This window comes from Nyctereutes procyonoides, unplaced genomic scaffold (assembly GCF_905146905.1).
Source record: "Nyctereutes procyonoides isolate TBG_1078 unplaced genomic scaffold, NYPRO_anot_genome, whole genome shotgun sequence".
Taxonomy (NCBI): Eukaryota; Metazoa; Chordata; class Mammalia; order Carnivora; family Canidae; genus Nyctereutes; species Nyctereutes procyonoides.
Window position 1 is genome coordinate 37,208,831 of NW_026575020.1, and position 20,981 is coordinate 37,229,811.

At 51.5% G+C, this 20,981-nt stretch overlaps 1 protein-coding gene and 1 long non-coding RNA gene across 2 annotated transcripts; one reads left to right on the forward strand and one right to left on the reverse strand.

The window, feature by feature from the left end:
• Nucleotides 1–1,320: 1,320 nt before the first annotated feature.
• URM1 (ubiquitin related modifier 1) lies at nucleotides 1,321–17,475 on the reverse strand. Its single transcript, XM_055333856.1, has 5 exons — nucleotides 17,421–17,475; nucleotides 13,220–13,290; nucleotides 4,080–4,161; nucleotides 2,722–2,770; nucleotides 1,321–2,392 (listed from the first exon to the last, which is right to left on the reverse strand). Exons 1-5 carry the CDS (start codon nucleotides 17,453–17,455, stop codon nucleotides 2,324–2,326), a joined length of 306 nt encoding a protein of 101 aa, XP_055189831.1. The 5' UTR covers nucleotides 17,456–17,475; the 3' UTR covers nucleotides 1,321–2,323.
• Nucleotides 17,476–17,507: 32 nt separating this feature from the next.
• LOC129511842 (uncharacterized) lies at nucleotides 17,508–20,487 on the forward strand. The gene is made up of 2 exons (XR_008664923.1): nucleotides 17,508–17,641; nucleotides 18,130–20,487. It is a non-coding gene; the product is annotated as an uncharacterized LOC129511842 (long non-coding RNA).
• Nucleotides 20,488–20,981: the final 494 nt, after the last annotated feature.

Consider the following 20,981-nt stretch of genomic DNA (forward strand, 5'->3'; position numbering starts at 1 on the left):
GGAGAAGCGTCGGGAATTATGCGCTCCAGCCGGGCAATTGCCTCGGCTTTGGAAACAACTTGGACAAACGAATCCTTTTCATTAAAGACAAATCTTCGGAGATAGTGGGGTTTACTTATTCGTTTATTTCCTCCAAATCGAGGGTTCAGGAGTTGCGGGGGGGGGGCAGTTGGGCGTTGTTGAGGCTGAGCCCAAGTCACCTGTTCCTGACCCTTGTCCCACTGGGGACTAAAAATGACCTGAAATGTTGCCAAGCAGGGTTTGGGCCAGTTTCAGCATCCCTCTCCCCAGATAACCCAGTTTTCTTGGTGTAGCCTCCTGCCCTACCTCTCCGCATTAATTGGGGGTGCCCTGGCAGAAGGGATATCCCACATGTACTCTCCCTCTTCCCACTGCAGGCGGGAAAGGAATCCTATCATCCAGTTTCCAGGACCTGGAATCCCAGGTGGGACAATGGGCCACTCCAGTGGAGCTGGAGGCAGGGAGGGACCTCCAGGTTACATTAATCAGTGAGATCATAGGGGGCCATTTCAAATCCCTTGCTCTGTTCCCTAACATGGAGACCATGACCTCAGTACTGAGCACGGGCTGGTCATAAGCCTTTCTATACAGCACTTGGACCCCAACACTGGTCTTAATTTGCACTCAGACCAGCTCCTACCCAGAACCCCAACATGGCTCGCCCCTACCTGCACATACCCAGAAAGTCTCTACCCACACAATGCTGGAGAAAAGCTCAGAAGCCAGAGGTCATGTGTCCTCTAGGCCTTCAGACTGATGTGCACACACATCCCCTTTACCCCCAACACTGCTGAGACAACTATTTGGCAATTTCATCTCCATAGGAGAGAGATTCCACCTTAAATTACTGACATTTAATGAAAAGCAATGTTTGGGGTGGGATAATGTTAATGCCCTAATTTTTTTTTTTTTTTTTGAGGTTTCCCTCCAGCAACGCTTTTTCTCCAGGTCACAGGAAAGGAGGTTTAAGCAGTCTTCTATGCCATCCCTATTCTGGTTTCTGGGGCTGCTGGCTGCAGCTGGTAGGACAAAGCCTGGCCTTGGACAGACAAGTAGAGAAGTGTCCTGGGACCCAGATTGGTCAGCACGGACTGGCTCTGCCATCCCCTTCTCCAGATGGCCCTATTAGACCATCTCTCCCAGACAGTTTCTGTGGTCTGGTTTTTAACCCCTGCCCTCTTTTTGGGTGAAGGGCAGCTCTGGAAGCCCTAGGCTGAGGGCAGAGAGGTTGGATCGGGAACCTTGGCTCAGGGGATGTGGGGTGCCACTGGTTTCTAAGGATGAAGCTCCAGGCAAAGCTAGTAAACAACCTAGTCTTTTATTTGCCCAAGGCCAGCTGTTGCAGGCACTGAGGCCCCAGGACTTCCAGAAGGGATGGAGGGAGGAGGGGCAGACCATCCTGCCTACCAGGTGCTGTCTGCCCCTATTCTGCTTCCTGAAGGAGGTGGAAAGGAGATAAAGTCTACGTTTGTGCCATCAAATATAATGCTTCCTTCAGATACTATAAATATTTAGTTGCTGTTGAGGAGGAAACTGAGGCACTCTGACCGCCCCCACCCCCAGCCTCTTATGTGCCAGTCTGAGGTTTTTGCCTGTTCCTCTCTCTCCAGAATGAGCTGCGGGCAGCCTTTTGCTGGGGGAGGGTCTTAGGAGCCCATCTGGTGGCCTGTGGGGGGGGGGGCAGGCCAGCCAGGGTCAAGGGCTGGGGATGGGGGAGCAGGAGGAGGGGTATGGTTGGAAGAGCAGCTGCTGGGAGGGGGGAGTTAACACTGAATAGGGGACCCCAGCTGGGGTTCCATAATGATATCAGTGGGGGACAGCCAGAGCCCTCTGCTGTCTAGATGGGGAAACTGAGGCAGAGAATCCTCTTATCCTTGAGAAGGGAGGGGCCTTGCCCATCAGCTATTCCAGTTCATTCATCTTCCCCAAGAAGACACCACAGCCCAGGAGCTGGCGTGCCTTGTCAGTGGTCAGTGTGCAGCCTGACACACAAGGAGTGGAAGGCAGCTGGGTCACCTGGCCATGGGGTCCCCTCCTGTTGTAACAAACCAGAGGGGTACCCTCCCCCACCTCAGCTGCTGGGGAGGGAGGCAGGGCTGAGCCTGTCCGCCTCTACTCACGTGCCTGAGAAAGGCTCATTTTTAGCACCTGGCCTCTTTTCCCTGCCTGGAGGGAGCTCAGGGGACAGAGCAGGGAAGAAAGCAGCCAAGGGGGACAGGGAGACCTGGAAGCAGGGCCCCAGGGGATGTCTGATTGTGCTCGTCCTCCCACCCCAAGGGAGCCCGAGCACCAAGTGGGGCCCTCAGCCGCCATGCAGTGTGGATATGAAGAGGATGCTGTCCTGGTCCTGCAGCTGGTAGTCCAGCTCGCCCTGGTCCAGGAGAGAAAGGAGGAGATTGTCAGTGGTTTCTCCTCAGCTGTCGGGAGGGGAAGAGGGGGCCTGGCTGCTTTGGAATAGAAGGAAAAAAATCTACCAGAAACATGGGTGCCCTACACACAAACCTGTAAATCTTCAGGATGGAGGAGAGTGAACCACTTCCTCCAGCTACCCGTTCCTCTCTGGGGTAGAAAACTTGAGTGGCCTCAGTTTGGAGGCCAAGCAGGACAGAGGACTAGCCAGCCACCCCCACTGGGCCTGACGAAAGACCCAAGGCTGTTCTGGGGAAGCAGTGAGGGGAGGGACATCCCTGAGGTACTGACCAGCAGTTCCCAGTCGGCATCGTTAACCAGCACCAGAATTCCTGGTCGCCTGTGGGAAAGAGGGTGTAAGGAGCAGGGCATGAAGGGCAGGAGGTGGCAGGGATAGAAAGGCTAAGACACTTAGGCTGGGGAACAGTGTGGTGGGAGCTGTTCCTACTGAGATTCTGATTAAAGATCATCCAGAAGTGGAGGGGACACTAAGTTTAAAGGAACCCAGGCCAGACAGTCGTAGCCTTTAGGATGATAAGGAAAACAGGTGCAAATTCCAGCACCAACCCCCCAGACCTCGGGCAACTCATTTTGTTTCTCTGAGCATCAGTTTTCTCTCTGAAAATGGCACAAATTACACAGCCTTCATCCCAGGTCTGTGCCAGTATGAGACAGGATGATGTGTATCAGGTACCTGCCTGCCTGCATCTATCCTGGTAAGCACTGGTAGCAACACATTTTCCCAGAGGGCTCACCACACTCTCCTAGGCTTTCCATAGGCTCGTCCTGGACAGGCTATCTTGGCTCTTTGGAATCAGGGAAAGCTGCCAGTGGCCTCAAGCACCCACATGCCCAAGAGCAGCTCTGCCTAGTGGTAAGGCAAGGGAGGTTGACATTTGGATGGGTATCTGTCTGGTCCCTGCTGGCAGTAGCCCAAAGAGCACTACTGTTCATGGGGATGGCCTCCATGACCTGAGCCAGGGGTTGGATGGCAGCCTTAGCTCCCAGGGTCTGTTGGTGACCTCTGCGTCAAGGGGGTGATAACTGGGTCCCACAGTGCCTTGTCCACCTCTTTTACACATTAGGTTGGCCTTCTTGTAGAAGCAGAGTGACTTCTCGGGCCATGGAATGTGGCTCTTTTCCCAGGAGGCCAGACTAGGTCTGGGACAGGCACAAAAGCTTTGGGCCAGGGGTAGAGCTAGCTTTGGAGTGAGCACAAATATGCACGTGTGTGTGCATGATGTGTGTGTGTACCTGTGTGTGTATACACATGCGCACAGTGACTCCCCAGAATTCTAGACTTGTGCACTCCAACACGGTATCTATGAGCCATATTCACATTTCCAGAGCTCAACAGACTCATATGTTTAGCAGCTACTATATTAGCACAGATACACATTTCCATCATCATAGAAAGTTCTACGGGACAAGAGAAGTCCCATATTGTTGAGGGATGAAAGGGACCATAGGCAGCATCTTTTTCTCAGTGCTTCCTGTGTGGAGAGAGTAGCTGGAGCCCAGAGACGGAGGAAGGATAAAGGGGCGAACAGGACCCTGAGAAGGCTGTGAGTGAACCCAAGGATAGGGGCTCAAACCTCCTCCCCACCCCACCCCCTGCCCGCCTCAGGGAAGGGAAGAAAGGGACTCACACGCTGTCTCCCTGGATGAACAATTCTGGCCGCTCTTTTAGCAAATTCTTCTTGATCCAGACAAGGAGACTCCGGATGTCCCCTGGAGAGGAAGGCACAGAACAAGCTGCCGTCAGACCCCAATGATGCCTGGCCCCCAGAGCCTTGCCTGGATCAGAAGGAAGGGAACATGGGGCACAGGCGGCCTCTTTCAGACCAGGCTGTCGTCGCCTCTGGACTTGCAGTTTCCCAAAGTGAGGAAGTGGGTTAGGGAGCCGGCACCTTTCCAGAGAGGCCCTCGGAGAAAGTGGCACTGCTCAAGGCTTATAGAGGCAATGGGCCTCCACACAGACTGCAGAAGGAACCCACATATGTGGGAGGGTGGGAGACAGATCCCCACCACAGGCTCTGGGAGACAGTCTGAAGCTAAAACAGACAGGCTTCTGAAGGACCCTGAAGGACCCCCGCCACCCTTCTCTCTTGAGCCCATCCCAGATGATGGGGAGGACTCAGCTTTGCTCTCAAAGGGGTCTGCATATATTTCCCTTTGTGAGGGAAGAAAAACAATTGCTGAGCTGATAACATCAGTTAATTTCCTCTGGCAGAGGGAGAGAAGGATCCTTCACCAGTCAGAGCTGCTGACAGATTGCTGCCCCACAACCCCCACCTTCACAGAGCCCCCCAGGCCGGGAACAGCCACCCTAAAGAAGCAAGAGGTTCAGGATCAAAAGGGCCTCTCCTGCTCAAGCTTAGACACTGGGATCTGCCACTCCGTGGTTCTTGGACAGCCACTGAGCTCTGTGCAGACCACATGGAGGCTGAGCCACCTGTCCCTGGGTCACCTCTCCTTTCTTAGGATCAGGGTCCCAGGCCACAGCATACTGAAACCTGGCTCTAGAAACTCCTCAAAGCCTATGGCTCCCAACCATCCACTCCTCCAACAGACTGTCTCCCAAGGCGGCAGGAGTTCCTACTCTCCCTGAGGCCACTTGAGGACAGAAGGCCCAGGGGAGTCAGTAGGAGCTTGGGGCTGGCTACCTCTATCCTGACTTCATCTCTCAGAGGGGTCCGCTGTCCTGGGCCCACACCTGAGACAAGGCTCAGGGGCAAAGCTGAAGAAAGGCCCAGGCAGTGCTTTGGTTTCTCTGTGCAGTGACAGCCTTGGCATATAAGTAAGGGAAAGGCTGCTTGGACAAGCAGCTCCGCTCTGCCCCAGTCTCGGTCCAGCAGTGTACCTCAATCACAGAACCAGCTTTGGGCAGGGTTTGGAGGCATTCTCCCTGACCTGTATGCCACCCTCCTGAAAGGCAGGCAGGCTGCACCCGGGATGGACTCGCTCACTATGCTCCATGCCAACTTTGCCTTTCAACTGGAATTCCTGCTTTTAAACAAAGCAGATCGGATCTGCAGATCATGGCTCCTGGAGTAGGCAGGGGATGGGTGTTGCCTCCAACTAGCAGCAGTCCGTTTGGACTTCTGGCTGGGTTCCTCCCTTAGGCCTGGTTTCAGAGGTTCCCCCTTGGCCTCCATCTTGGCACTGTCTGGTGGGCCGCCAGCCCATATATCTTGTGGCCGCTCGATACAGCCGCTGCGGTCTGACACATCCATCAGCCAGCCGTGGCAGGCGGGGTTGTGCCTGTGTGTGTGTAGGAGCTGAGAGGCACTGGGCAGTGCCTGGCCAAGGGCCACCAGCTGCACCTCCACAACCCTGGCTGGCCTGTACAGAACCAGGACCCAGTTGGGTTAATGGTCCGGGGTCTCTCCAAAAGGAGGAGTCTTCTGTTCCACTTTGGATAGGCTGGGGGGTGGGGGGAGGGCTACTGGTCATGTCAGGGTCATCCAAGTGATGGCACCATCATGGAGTCCCAGGGGGGTGGACTAGGGGGTGAGCCTGCTGTTGGTCCAGGCTCATTTATCATGATGCTCCTCTTGGCTGAGGTCACTCCCTCCCTCCTCTGTGCCCCCCAGGCCTGCCCACATTCTTGATAGCCTGTTTCCATGGTGAGGTCGCCGTATTGTTCCCCCATGCCTGGATTTGGGGGTGGGGAGAGGTGGAACTTGCTGCTCCCTTCTCAGGGAGGCCTGCAAGGGCCACTCGGCCTGGCCTGAAACACACCCCCAGGGACATCTTGCTAGGCTTGCTGGGGCCCAGACAATATGCAAATAGCCTCCAAGCCAGATGGTCGGCTTCCAAACACGCCCAGGGGAGGAGAAGGGTTAAGCAGAGTCAGGGACTGGTGGCTCTGGGGAATCACCCGTCCACCTTCCCTCTCTATGTCCTCCTGCCTTCCCACTTTCACTGAGGGTGGTTTCCCTCCTGGGATCCCATGCAGTCATTCACAAGACAAATATTTATTGAGCAACTACTACGTGCCAGGTGCTAGGAAGACGGTGGACACAGAGCCTACCCTCATGGAGTTAATAGGCCAGCAGGGGGGATGGCTGCTATTTATTTCATTAGTTGTGATACATGCTATCTCCTTCGTGCAGGGGCAGGAAAATTTTTCTGAAGATGTTCACGTTGATGTCAAGGCCTGAGGTATGAATAGGGCAGAATGGGGAAGCATCCTAGGCAGAAGGAACATACACGAAGGCCTGAGGCAGGATGGAATTGGCAGGTTCAAGGTAAAAGAACAGAGAAGCCAAGAAGATTAGCAAAAGAGGAGGCCAGAGCAGTTGCCAAGGGGCCAGATCATGCAGGGCATGCTGGGGCCTTGAGATGGGTCTGTTCTGGAAGAGGCCTCTCCTTCCTCATGAACCCCAAGTGTGCTCCATGGGTACAGAACCCACACTGCCTTGGCCAGTGCTCCATGTTTCTCTGGCCACGCACGTTACCAAGAGCCAGCTCAAATACACGGCATGACCAGTATGCACTGGAGTGTGTTCTGAGGACCTGCTGCCGGGCACAGCACACAGCACAGAACCTTCCACCAGAACCCGCCTGAGATGTTTGCTGTAGATGTGGACAACTTCAGAAGGGACAAGAGGCTGAGAACAGAGATAGTCCTGGTTCTGAGTTTGAGCCATTACTTTCTGTTCCTATTACCCTGGCTATGGGATTCTCTAAGCCTCAAACATCTTTCTGTGGCAAGTGGGAATGGTAAGAACACTTCACAGGGTTGTTGCAAGGATCAAATACCATAATCCATATGAAGCTCCTGGCACATTTGTGCTGTAATTGTTCTGTGACCCACAGGAAAAACCTGCACCCTTTGCTCTGTCCCAATGTCCCGAGCTTCTACATGCTCTGCTCAGGCCCCTGGCACCCTGGCATGTGCTTGGACAGCCTGGCAGGTGGAGTACAGTCAAGTACTCATCAGATAGCGCTGGGACTGGCTGCGGCTTTCTGTGGGATTCATTCCCTTGCCATCAAACATGAGAGACAATGAGGGAATGTGGGGAGGAGGGCCTTGGGAATGGCGAGGCGGCCCTACACACTGGCCTTCCCTCCATTTTATTATTTTTAAAAATAGTTGTTGTTGTTGTTTTTAAAGTAAACTCTATATCCAATGTGGAGCTTGAACTCACAAACCAAGATCAAGAGTTGCCTGCTCCACGGATAGAAGCAGTCAGTTGCCCCATTTCCCCCATTTTAGATGTTCAGACCCCCAATGTGTTCTCGGGACAAGGCAGGCAGGAAGGAATCACAGTCTGAGGCTGTGGAGGCCAGAATGCCAGCGCTAGATGAGCATCCAATACAAGGTCTCCAGAGGGAAACCTGGGGAAGAGCAGTAGTGGGAGCCACTGCTCTATGGCAGGGTGGTTAAGAGTTGGAGGTTCTAGAGAGAGACCCTGGACTGCTGCTAGATGCCCTGGGTAGGAAGTCACCTGGCTTCTTAGTGTCAGTGTCAGCCTCTGACAAATGAGGACAGCAATCTAAACCCCAAAGCACTGCCATGAGGGTTCAAGCATAAAGTAGCAGCAGGCCCTGTGGAGTGTCCAACACAGAGAACAATGTCCATTTGCCCACAGGGACTCAGGGCTCCTTATCCTCTGGCTGCCAGATCCCTCTCTTGCAGGCTGCTGGCAAAGGGGCATCATGTACAGCACTCAATGATGAGCACCTACAAAAGCTCCCACTAGGACTGCTTGCCCTGGTGGACTGCCCTTGTCTGGGGACACTAACCAACCCACTTGGCAGGGCCACTGGTGTCCATCCTAGCTTCTTGGGCTGAAAGAGCAACAATCATGAGGTCTTATCTGATAATGAACCGCCAAATGCAACAGACCCACATCCAGCCTCTCTTTGATCACATCTAGGGAGAACTTTTCTCCTAACTAGTAATCTGTCTTCCTGACACCCTCCCCCATGAGCCTGGTTGGTCCATGGGGACCACACGAACAAAAGTGGCCCTTCTTCCCCACGCCACTAGGATCAGGGAGGGCTGGATCCCCTAAGTCTTCTCCTCCATGAGGTTAAACCGCTCCAGTTCCCACCAAGTCCACCAGGCTCCAGGCTCTTCTGGGAGCCCACCCCAGGCCTTAGTTGAAAAGGGAGAAGAAAGAGCAGGGATGGGGGAGTAAAGTAGAAGAGAGGGTAGAGGGAACATCAGAGGGTCTATTTACAAGTGAATGGGGGTAAGAATGGAGCAGTTTGTGGGCTAAACTGGCCTCAGAAGAAGGTTTACAGATGTGCAGGGGACGCTCCTCATTGTTTAATTAAGCAGAAAGTGGATCTTTTCAAAAGCAATTTTGCACAGGGACTGGGAGGGACTGGGGGAGAGGAGGGCGGTGGGGAGGGGATCAGCAAACAGGCCCCAGAGCAGAGAAAGGAACAGCTGGCCTCAGAGAGGCTGTGAAATGCATGCTAAGCAGTTTAAAGCGCCGGGAGCTCCCTCCAGCTCCCTGGCCGGCCACCCTGTAATACAAAGGCAGGGCAGAGGAAGGGCAGGGAAAGGTGAGGCCTAGTGTCTCCTCCTAGGGACCAGGGCAGGTAAAGCCCTGCCTTTGTATTATGGGGACGGGACAGTCGGTCTTCCCTGACATTTTAAGTTTGCTCCAGGGGACTAACCAACCAAGGGCTGGGAGCCTTGCATTGAAGAGACCCTTGATGCATAAAAGCCAGCCCCCAGTGACAATATCTGAAACTGATGGCTTCTACCAACCTCTGCCAATCAAGGAGATGGCCTGTTCCATGGAATTGGCTGTTAGAATATTCCCTTCTATAAGCATACCTTCTGGCCAACACATCCTGATGTCTAGAATTGTGTGCTTAACTCTTCCAAACTGCGGATATCCAATGGATAACCAGCTCCGTAAACACTAAATCTAGCCCAATCTCCCATTTCACAGATGGGAAAAGAAAGGCCCACAGAAGTTAAGTGATCTGCAAACTCACACTGCCAGGGCTCCTCTTACAGGCTCACCCCATTTGGCCTTGCCCATCTTCTTTTCCCAAGTTGGCTGGTTTGGAAGCTCTCCCCTGGCCCAGGACCCAGGGCCTTGGAGTCCCCTTGTTTGTGAGACTTGTCACAATCCAAAATCTTATGGTTGCCATTTTCTCCACTGGAGTCTCCAGGACCTGCTTGGCCAAGTGGCAACCCCTGGGCTGGGAAGGCTGCCAGTTGACAGAGCTGGGCACAGGCTGGGGGGAAGAGTGAGACTCTGCCGGCAGCACCCGCTGGGCTCCTGTGTGCCAGGGTAATGTCTGGCAGCTGCCAGCCGGCTCTGAGGCTGCGGTGAGACCTATGCCTCTGGGCGCAGCAGGGCAAAAATAGGAACCAGGAGTGAAGATCTACAGCCAAGGGCACAAAGACTAGGTCAAGGGGCCATTTCAGCTTCTCTCGCCTGTTTGCTTTTCTGTCATCCCAGAGAGGGTAGGGTAGGACCCAACTTACCTGCTAAGCAGTGAATGGAGGCTGAGAGATTGAACACCTGGGTCTTAGCCCCACTCCCTATTTATCTAACTCTGGACAGGTCAACATCTCTCTCTCTCTCGCTCTCTCTGACGTTTGGTTTCCTTGGTCATATATAATATATACTGGGGTCATTACAAAAATCAAAATAAGTAGCTGTTAAAAGCATGAGCAAATGGGATGCCTGCGTGGCTCAGTGGTTGGGCACCTGCCTTCCACTCAAGTCATGATCCTGGAATCGGGGGGTCCCGCATTGGGCTGTGTCTCTGCCTCTCTCTCATGAATAAATAAAAAATCTTAAAAAAAAAGCATTAGCAGACAAACAAATGAATAAATGAACGAATAAGTGAATTAAAGTGTAAAACCCAGAAAAAACACTGCAGGTGTGAGAGTCATGTGGGTGACTCAGGGAATTTGTGGCACCATGCAAGGATTTTGGAGACCATGGAATCTGGTTCTAAATCCCAGCTCTGCCATTTATTTTATTTTATTTTATTTTATTTTATTTTATTTTATTTTATTTACTCATGATAGACATAGAGAGAGACAGAGAGAGGCAGAGACACAGGCAGAGGGAGAAGCAGGCTCCATGGAGGGAGCCCGACGCAGGACTCAATCCCAGGTCTCCAGGATCATGCCCTGGGCTGAAGGCGGGCACTAAACCGTTGAGCCACCCAGGGATCCCCAGTTCTGCCTTTTTTTTTTAAATTTTTATTTATGATAGTCACAGAGAGAGAGAGAGAGGCAGAGACACAGGCAGAGGGAGAAGCAGGCTCCATGCACCGGGAGCCCGATGTGGGATTCGATCCCGGGTCTCCAGGATCGCGCTCTGGGCCAAAGGCAGGCGCCAAACCGCTGCGCCACCCAGGGATCCCCCCAGTTCTGCCATTTAAATAACCATATGGTGTGGACTGAAACCCTTGACACCTCTGAGTTTGGGTTTCCAGTTTTTAAAAAGGGAACAATATTGGGAGTCACCACCTAAGAATCTGTGACAATTATTTGTATGACCAACCAGGGTTGTGCCTACCATGCTCAACTCAGCCTGTGGCTCTCATCACACCGGATTTTCTTCAGTTCCTGGACTTAAGTGAGGCTTTTTTTTTTTTTAATGTTTATTTATTTATGATAGTCACATAGAATGAGAGAGAGAGAGAGGCAGAGACACAGGCAGAGGGAGAAGCAGGCTCCACGCACCGGGAGCCCGACGTGGGATTCGATTCCGGGTCTCCAGGATCGCGCCCTGGGCCAAAGGCAGGCGCTAAACCGCTGCGCCACCCAGGGATCCCTTAAGTGAGGCTTTTGACCAAGATGCCCTCCCAAGAGCTAGTTCCTCTGCCTGAACTGGACCCCTGCACCTGTGCTCTCCTTCCCAAGTTACAAGGCTAGCTGCTGCTGCTGCTTTTTTTTTTTTTTTTTTTTTTACCCTTCAGGCCTTCACCTCAAACTTAGCTCTGTAGAGGCCTTCCCTCACCATCTGCTCTCCTTCAAAGCACCTGTTTGCTCTCCTTATGCTAATGCCCACCACCTGTACGGTTTGCATTAGGTTCTTTCCTGGTTTACAACCTGCCTCTGCTTCTGATACGCTACATGTCGGGCAAGAACCACATGCTTTGCTCACCACCGAATACCCAGCTACTAGTACAGTGCCTGATATAAATGAGGCACTCAGAACAAGATATGCCAGCCACAAGCACAAAGTACTTACTTCCAGCTCTGGCACATGGTAACTCCTCAGCCAAGGGACAAATGAAGGGGACTGAAATCACTAAACCTGGGGACTTCTGTGCCATGCTAATGCAGGTGAAATGAATCATAACTCGTGAGACTTTACTAACTTCCTGGCCAGGTCTTTAAGGCTGAGTCTTTGAGAGGCTTCTGAGAGCCCCTTGTTCCCTCCCAAGGCTGTGTGGCCATCTGTCAAACTAAGAAACAGTCACCTTTATTTTCATGGGTCTTCCCTCACCAGGGACACTCTGTTCCCCAGTCCTCATGCCCACTCCAAGTTCAAGGATGGCAGTGTCCTGTACTTTGGTAAGTGTCCCCCAGCCTCTGAAGGTGGCACATAGATCGACCCTGTGCCACTGCTCTCCAACCCAAAGGAGGGTCAGGGACAGCCTTGGCAGACAGTGAACTTGGGCAACTGTTTGATTCCTAGCAAATGTGTGCACACTTCCAAAAAAACCTGTCAGACCTCATGACCATTTCTCAACTGCCTGCTTCCCTAAACCTCATTCTCCTGCCTCCTCATACGATTGATTTCCCTCACCTCAAGAACTATCTCAGCCCTAGGTGGAGATGGGCTTACATGTCTGTTCTGCCCTTGGGAGGATCCATTGCTAGAGCTGCAGAACAGCTCTAGGGTTGTGATGCCCAGGCCTCTGCCTCTAGGCTATGGAGGATATTTACCCAGCTGGGCTCCTGCAGGCTACCTCTTCAACAACCCCCTCCTCATGTGAAGGCAGGGCCTGGCTCATATTTGCGTGTCTCTCCAGTGCCTGGTACACAGTCTGACACACAAGAGATGCTCAGTATATACTAGTGAAAGGAAAACGAACCAGTGCTTGAATGGACAAATGGAAAAAAAACCCCACTGTCTCCACCTTGGTCAAGTTCCCCCATCCCACCTCCTTTCTGGCTGGATACTTTTCACCTCACCTAATCCTCTCACAGTGTTAGCCCATCCACACTGTTCCATTCTCGATGAAACCAAACCCCTTCATGAGGACACCTCTCTGCTATCGGAGAACAATGGAGATGCATGCTATAGCTTTTAGCACATAGGGATTTATGCTTTACCTCACATGTAAGAATGCTAAAGCTCAGAGAGGTGAGACCCCTGGCCTGAGGTTCTTTTTTCTTTTAAGATTTTATTTATTCATTTGACAGAGACAGAGCACAAGCAGGGGGAACAGCAGAGGGAGAGGGAGAACCACTGAGCAAGGAGCCTGACTCAGGGCTTGATCCCAAGACCCTGGGATCATGACCTGAGCCGAAGGGAGATGCTTAACAATTGAACCACCCAGGCGCCCCTGACTTGAGGTTCTAAGGAGATCCAAACTCAAGTCTGTCTGAATACAGAACCTGCATCTGTAAGGACTAAATTATGCTACCTCCCTCTTGCACAGCTGGCTCATCTCAGGGGAGGGGAAGGGAGAAGGGTACTCTGGTGATGTCTCTTCCTTACTCTCCTCCCTACTACTGGCCAGGGAAATCCTACCCATTCTTGGACAGGACTGAGTGAACCCTTAGACTCCTCTTCCATGGCCCCCCCCCCAGAGAGGGGCTCAGAAAACTCATACTCACAGGGCTCCTCCTGTCCAGGTAAGGTGACCTGATGTTTCTTTACGCCATCAAACAGGAGCTCTGCACCGCCTCTGCAAAGGAGGGCCAGAGAAAGATAGCCAGGTGAGCTCCTGCAAAAATCTAGCCAAGACTGAAAACTGAGGAGGGAGTTAATATTAGAAGCCCAAGAGAAGCACAGACCAAGGCTCAGGGACATCAGTGGGGTACCAGTGTGTGACTGATTCTCAAATGTGACTTCCTGACATGGTCAACGAGGATGTAAATAATTTCCACCAATCAAGCGCCCAAATTTGCAGGCTCTCATATTTACTCCTCTGCTTTCTCAAGAGGCAGCTCAGCATATGGGTGCAGAGCACAAGCTTTAGAGCTGATGCCCCATGATGGAAACCACATTTCACCTCTGCCTGATGCCCAGACCATTGGCACGTGACTTCATGTTCTCAAGCCTCAATTTTTCCATCAACAGAAGTGTTGACAAGCCACCATCAGACAGAGACCCTGCATTGTTGAGGGGTTTCCTCTGGCCAGGGGATGGTCTGAAAAGCCCCCTGCTTGTGCCACACATTGCTGGCCTGGTAGGCACACCACAGTGTTAGAGGCTGAGATCCACTGGGCTTAGCAATAACTTTGTCATTTACAAAAACATTCTTCAGCTCATTTCACCCACAGGGCATCCCAGGTAAGGAGGAAGGGAGGCAAACGTTATTAGTTCCACCTGATGGAGAAGCAGGCTGAGGCCTGGAGAGGTTGAGTGACTTGTCCAAGGTCACACAGGCAGTGGCTGAAGTAGGATCTAAATTCCAGTTGGTTTCTGCTCAGCCCCAGCAGCCTTGGCAGAAAGAAAGCAAGGCTCCCCAAGGTCAGAAAGCCCCTTGAGGGCAGATCATGGTTCATTTCTGTGTGCCAGCACCTGGCCAAGGGAAAGCTGGGACAGCAGAGCTGCTTGGAGCCACGTCCAGAAGCTGGGGCTTATGATGCAGACACCAGGGCTCTTTCAATGCCTCACAATGCTTCTTCCTCTGGGTCTCCTGATTCCCATCTCAGACTTCACGTGGATCTTAACTGAGAAGGCCTTAACAGACTTTTGATGGATGTGACTCTTCCCACCCCACCACCCTTTCCCAATTTCAGAGAACAGAGATGTCCTGAGACAGTCCACTGGGAGGCAAAGGCAAGGCAAGCATTGTCATGGGGGAAACATGGGGCGACTGTCATCCAAACAAGGTCACGCTTTGTTGATGCAGAAATGTGGAGGGGGAGAAGAGGCCCATCTGTGGCCGCGCGCACGGCCATTTCAGCTGCAAGCCTGCACAGAGCCTCCATTTATCCCCTTCCAAGAGCTTCGTTCTCTCCTGGGTGGGGGCTGGCACATGCAGCAGCTGGGGTGGGGGAGGGTGACAGGCAAGGGGGCTCAGGAGTTGGGGGTCAGAGAAGAGGGGTGGGAATTGGAGGCCCTGGGACCCAGGCAAACACCCAAGAACAGCCAAACCTGGTGGTGCCAGGCTCAGAGGCCAAGGCTGTTTTTTCCTTTGGAAGCGGATCAAGAGAGAAGCAGTCTGGCTCAGAGTGACCTCTCACCACTGGGTTCACTGGCCCCCAAGAGAGGGGTTGGCACTTCTACTGCCAGCACATCTGGAGGGGAGGAAGGTGAATGCCCAGCCTCTGGAGAGATTCAGGGAGGTGGGCAAGTGGCCTGTGTTGGCCCAGAAGAGAACCAAAGCCAAACTTTCTTATGTCCTGCAGGGTTTGCTGTTCAAACTCAGTTAAGGAGTCACATCTGAAGATACTTCATCTTCCCTTCACCCCCTAATTCCCGATAGGAATGTTTGTTGGTACCAGTGGTTGCTACAGATGCTCCCCAAACCACCTGCACTGTTTCCAGCTTATCTCCATCTGTTTGTCTCATACAATTTTTGTTTTATTTCCCTTTTACCTGCTAGAGTATAAGCTCTGCCTAAAACACAGTCTGGCACATAGTAGGCACTCAAGGAATATTTGCCAAATGAATGAAAATGCCCATTTCTCCTTCTTCTCTGAACTCAATGGCACTACCTCCCTTTGCCAACACCTTCTAGACTCAGAAGAAGGGAAAGGGGTGAGGGAGAAGGAATCTCACACCTGGACCGCAGGGACATACAACACATCTCTACTGCGTACTCTGAATCTTGTATGATCTGAGAAAATTAGCTGCTAAGGACGGTTCTGGAGGCAAGACAAAGGATGGCAGAACTGGTTTCTGACAAGAGAGTAGAAGATGTGAGAGGTCTTCTAGAGTTTATCAAAGCTGGTGGGACTCACAGGACCACATCTGCTCCAGGGAAAGAGGCAAAAATCCTACCTGGACTCTTTAAGGACCAGAGTGGCACTCAGGAACAAAAGGGAGAGAATGATGGGTAAGGAGGTTTCTTTGCAAATTTGCTCAGGTTCACAATGAGGGGTGAAGGAGGTCCACTAAGAAATGTAGGTAACGAAAGACAGGCCAGGGGTCAAAACATGCACTGAGACAAAGAGAGAAGGAATCTGGGTTTGGCATCATCTTAGACATTCTTGCTTCCTGAAAAGCCACTATTCTCGTTGGATACTGTGGTGGTTAGAGGAGGTATTAGGAGATGGGGAGATGGGACAGGAATGTTGTGGGGCTCAGTCTTGCTCTGGGGGGCAAAGGAGGCTGAAGCTAGAGATGTTTAGACTAGAAAAGGGGTAATTAAGCTAGTCTGTAAGCTCTGGAAAGCAGGGGCCATATTTTCCTCATATGACTTCCCTACTGCTGCCAGCATAGTACTCGGCAGAGACATTTCTGATGAACAAATACCATGTTTGACTCAGTGAGAATGAAAGGTAAGCTGACTGCAGATAAACCTGTACATCAGCAGCCTGCAGCTTCTCCCTTTTCAGCTCTGCTGAAGCCAGTCAAAGCAGCAGGAATTGGCCTAGAACCTTTAAGCTACAGGGGGTGGGGTAGGGTGGGTGTATAGCTGAGCCAAGGGTCCGTGAAGCAAAATAGTCAGGAGGCCAGACCAGTATTGTTCTAATTGGACCCATGGGGCCAGACAATATTGTAAATTAAAATGCAGTTAACATTCATGAGACTACCCCCTTCTTCTAAGGGACAGAAACACTGAACACTGGAGGACATGGACAGAGTTCTATTTATCTTTGTATCCTCAGTGCCTGGCTCACTGCCTGGCACATGATAGGCACTCAATAAATGGCTACTGAATGGACTAGCCAATGAAGGGAAAACATGAAAGAAACTGAGGGCATCCAATGGAAGGAAAGGCATTTATGGGTAGAGGTTTTAGATGATTATTTCAGACCTTCCCTTTCATATAAGCCTTGGCTTGTTCATCTTCACACACACATCTAGTCCTGGCTCTTCCCATGTGACTGGAAATCATACCACCCATTCTTGGTCTCAGTTCCTTTGCCTTCTTTCCAGGCTCTGGAGTTTCTCTCATCTCTGAAATTACATGACAAATCTGTTTGTAGGGGATGGATAGGAGCTTGAGGAGGCTTCCTCCCTGATCTAGGTTTCTTCAGCTACTGGTGTGTGTGGCCCAATCCTGCTCCCCTTGTCTTGTGCATGCTGTACTGGCAACTTAGCCTCCTCCATTGTGCTTTTTATTTATCCCCGTTACCTCCACCTGACTCAAGACTTGCAGAAGGCAATCAGCAAGTTTACTGAAGGTCCTCAAAGGGCTTCAGGTCTGTTTTAACACCCCCACGTCTTGAAAAGAGAAGGAGTCCCGTCTTGGCTACACATCCCATGAGAAACAAGGCTCCAGGGACTGTATAAGCGGAAACTGCTGCCCGAAGGAAGAAATCTAGGGGTGAAGGATGGTCCTTCTCGGGTTCTAGAAGCTCAGATGCCAGACACACGGCCCTGTCCAAAACGAGATTAGCAAGGAAGGTAAGGAAGTCGCCAGCTAACCGTCACGGCTTTTGGATCCAGCAGGGTACAGGGCGCTGAGGAGTGCCCAGAGAGCACTCCACGCCCGGGCTTGCGCCTCTATTCCCGGACATACGGTCTTGTCGCCGGGAGACCGAACCTCTCACACACTCCGAGGCGGGTGGCGCAGCTCTGGGAAGGCGCTTGTGGGCCTCGGCGACTCGGCCGTGACAGGGCCTAGAGCAGAGGGAGGGGAGCTCCGGGCCCGACGACTTCAATCCATCCCCACGGCGCCCCAGCTCTGTGACTCACCCGAACTCCACCTCCACTGACAAGGGCGCCGCCATGTTGAGGTAGCCGAACTCACAGGAAATTCCCCTCAACTTCCGGCGCTTCCGCCCCACTTCCGGTTGCCGCGGACGGAAGAGGCGGTGCCTAGGGAGCCATCCCTCCTCAGCTATTGGAGGAAGGCCGGGAGCGAGGACCCGAGGGCAGGTCACGGCGCTGTTGGAGGCTCTAGGCTTGGTCTTCGGGTGCGTTTTAGGGACGGGGCTCAGGGGGCGGGGGAGGTGGGGCAGCGGCTCTTGGGAGCTACGGCGCGAGCGCGGGAGGCGGGAGGGCATCCTTGCGCAGTACCTGTGAACCACGTTATTGGTTATCTTGGAAAAAGTTACAAATGTCTTCGTAAGCCCGCACACCATTTGGGTGAGCCCGTCGGTTCGTCTTGGCTTGATTTGAGTTATAAGTGACTGCAAATCTATTTCCAGCCCAGCAGTCGCTCCTGAGCTATTTTTTTTTTAATTTTTTAGATTTATTTATGATAGTCACACACAGAGAGAGAGAGAGAGAGGCGAGACACAGGCAGAGGGAGAAGCAGGCTCCATGCAGGGAGCCCGATGTGGGACTCGATCCCGCGTCTCCAGGATCGTGCCCTGGGCCAAAGGCAGGCCCGCTCCTGAGCTATTGAGCCCCTATCCAGCGGCCCCTTTGGTTATTGATTTGGGTTTTACTCTTTAAACAGATAATTTATCGCACGATCTCTGTGCACCGGGCATCTTGGTCAGTGCTTCACGTGCAAATACAAAATCTGAAACCGAAAGAAGTGATCTGAAGTTACAGGAGCTTCGAAAACAAACTGGGCTGTACCCTAGCTGTGCTCTCAAGCCTGAGTACAGGAGGTGGATGTGATGGGGAGAGAAATCTCCGGGAGCATTCCAGTGAGGAGAACAGAAGATGCAGAGCCTCTGGGTGGGAGACTCTGCGGGAGCACCCCAGGAGAAGAAGGTGGAAGTTGGGGAACAGAGGGCCTGATAAAAATGAGGGTAGAAAGGGGGCGGGGGCCAAATCATACCTTGGGAGCTGGGTAAGAACTTCAGTCTGTCCTAAGGGTAGGGGGAGACTTTTGCAAGGTTTGCAGAGGGGGGACATTTCAACTGTTTTAAAATAACCTTCCAGGCATCTGGGTGGCTCAGTGGTTGAGCATCTGCCTTTGGCTCAGTTTGTAATCCCCAGGTCCTGGGATCAAGTCCTGAATCAGGCTCCCTGCAAGAGCCTGCTTCTCCCTCTGTCTACATCTCTGCCTTTTTCTGTGTCTCTCATGAATAAATAAATCTTTATAAATAAATAAATAAATAAATAAATAAATAAATAAATCCTTACTGGGGCATCTGGGTGGCTCAGTTGGTTGAGCAACAGGTTAATTTTGGCCCAAGTTGTGATGTCAGGGTCCTGAGATCAGGCTCCAAGCTCAGTGGGTGTCTGCTTGAGATTCTCTCTCCCTCTCCCTGTGCCCTCTCCTCCATTCTTGCACGAACACTCATAAATAAATCTAAAAAAAAAAAAAAAACCAAAACCAAAAAACCCCTAAAAAGGTAAAGTATCCTTACTTGCTGCAGTGTGAATGATTTGAAGGGGATCAAGGAAGAAAATGGGAGACCACTGGAGCCTGTTACAAAAGCTCCAGAGAAATGGAGTAAAGCAGATGTCCCAGACTTTCTTTTTCTTTCTTTCTTTTTTTTTTTTTTTTAAGATTTTATATATTCATGAAAGACCAAGGCAGAGAGAGAAACAGGCTCCGCACAGGAAGCCCGATGCTGGACTCGATCCCAGGTCTCCAGGATCACACCCTGGGCCAAAGGCGGCGCTAAACCGCTGAGCCACTCAGGCTGCCCTCCCAGACTGTCTAAACCACACTTCCAAATTGAACTCAGCATTGGTAGGCGTATGGTGGGGTAGCCTGATAGTTGGTGGTGGAATGCCAGAATGATTAAGAGCTAGTTCAGGGTGCCTGCTTGGCATAGTAGGTTAGGCTCTTGATTTTTTGGCTTGGGCCATGACCTCAGGGTTCTGAGAATGAATTCTGGGTCAGGCTCTGCACTCAGTGAAGAGTCTTCTTGAGACTCTCCCTTTTCCTCTGCCCCTTCCCCAGCTCATTTTCTTTCTCTCTCTTTCTAAAACAAGTAAAATCTAAAAGAAGGAAAAGAAAGAAAAAGAGCCAGGAATTCAACTGCCATCTTTATATCCAGGTCCCACCACTTCCTACTTGTTTATTTTAATATAGTTTTCTTTTTAAAATCTTATTTATTTTTTAAAATTTTATTTATTCATGAGAGACAGAGAGAAAGAGACAGAGGCAGAGACAGGCAGAGGGAGAAGCAGGCTCCATGCTGGGAAAGCAATGTGGGATTTGGTCCTGGGACTCCAGGATCACACCCTGAGCCAAAAGCAGTTCAACTGCTGAGCCACCCAGGTGTCCCCTAGCTGTTTTCTTTAAGTAAGTCCCTTAAGTTACATGTTTGTGCCTCAGTTTCGTCTGTAAAATGGGGATAACAACAACAAACCCCTAACTCATAGGGTTGTAGCCAGAACTGAATGAGTTCTTGGCACAGTGCCTCCTTCCCTAAAATGGGCCCTCTCCTGTGTTTCCCGTTTCAAGGATACCATTGCCATCCACTGAAATACTCAAGCAAGAAGTTGGACATTGTTCTTCATTCTGTCCCATATTCAAATAGTCACTGATTTGGATTCATCTCTCATTTAAGCTAATTTTGCAACCCTCAAAATCTTCCACCACCACCACTACTCTCTGGTCCCCGTACCTGCTTCCTCTCTGCTTGCCTGCCCCCTACATCTCTCACTCTGGCCTTGGCTTCATTGTGCAGTCTGTCTCTGGATAGCCCTGAGCCATTTCAATGTATTAGGCACTGTTCCAGGACCCTGGCAAAGTGAAGACAAATGAGACACAGCCCTGGTCATCACAGAACACAAAGGAATCCTGGGGCAAATGGAAAGGCCCCACATTTACCCTGCTGTGTGGGTTGGTCACTTCCCCTCTCTGGAATTCAGTTTCCCCCATCAATAAAGAATGTTGGGGACCAAATGATCTATGGTCCTTCCAGCAATATTCTAAAATTCTGCTAGACCCAGCTACTCCAGGGCAGAAATCTTGCCTGATTCATCTTTGATCCTTGGCTTGTAGTAAAGGAGTTTTATTTGCTAAATGCTTACTGAATGAGTGAGTGAATGAGTGAACACACATCACTCCCCGGCTCAAAGTCATTCACTGGCTTCTCTTTGCCAACAAGATAAGGGCTTTCCCAGAAAGTATTCAGAGCCCCTGAGCATCTGATCTCGACTGGCCTCTATGAATTGAATATCCTCTCACCTGGGGAACTGCCCCCTCCTGGGGCTGGAACCTGAGAGCAAGGGAGCATGGTTTCCTCCAGCTGACATTTAATGAGCATCTATTAAGTGCCAGCCCAGTGCTGGTGCTGGGAACAAAACAGCAAACAAAACCAACAGGTCCCTGCCTTTCTTCTGATACTGTTGGAGAAGACACAGATGTAAAAATGGACCACACAGTGTGATCAGTAA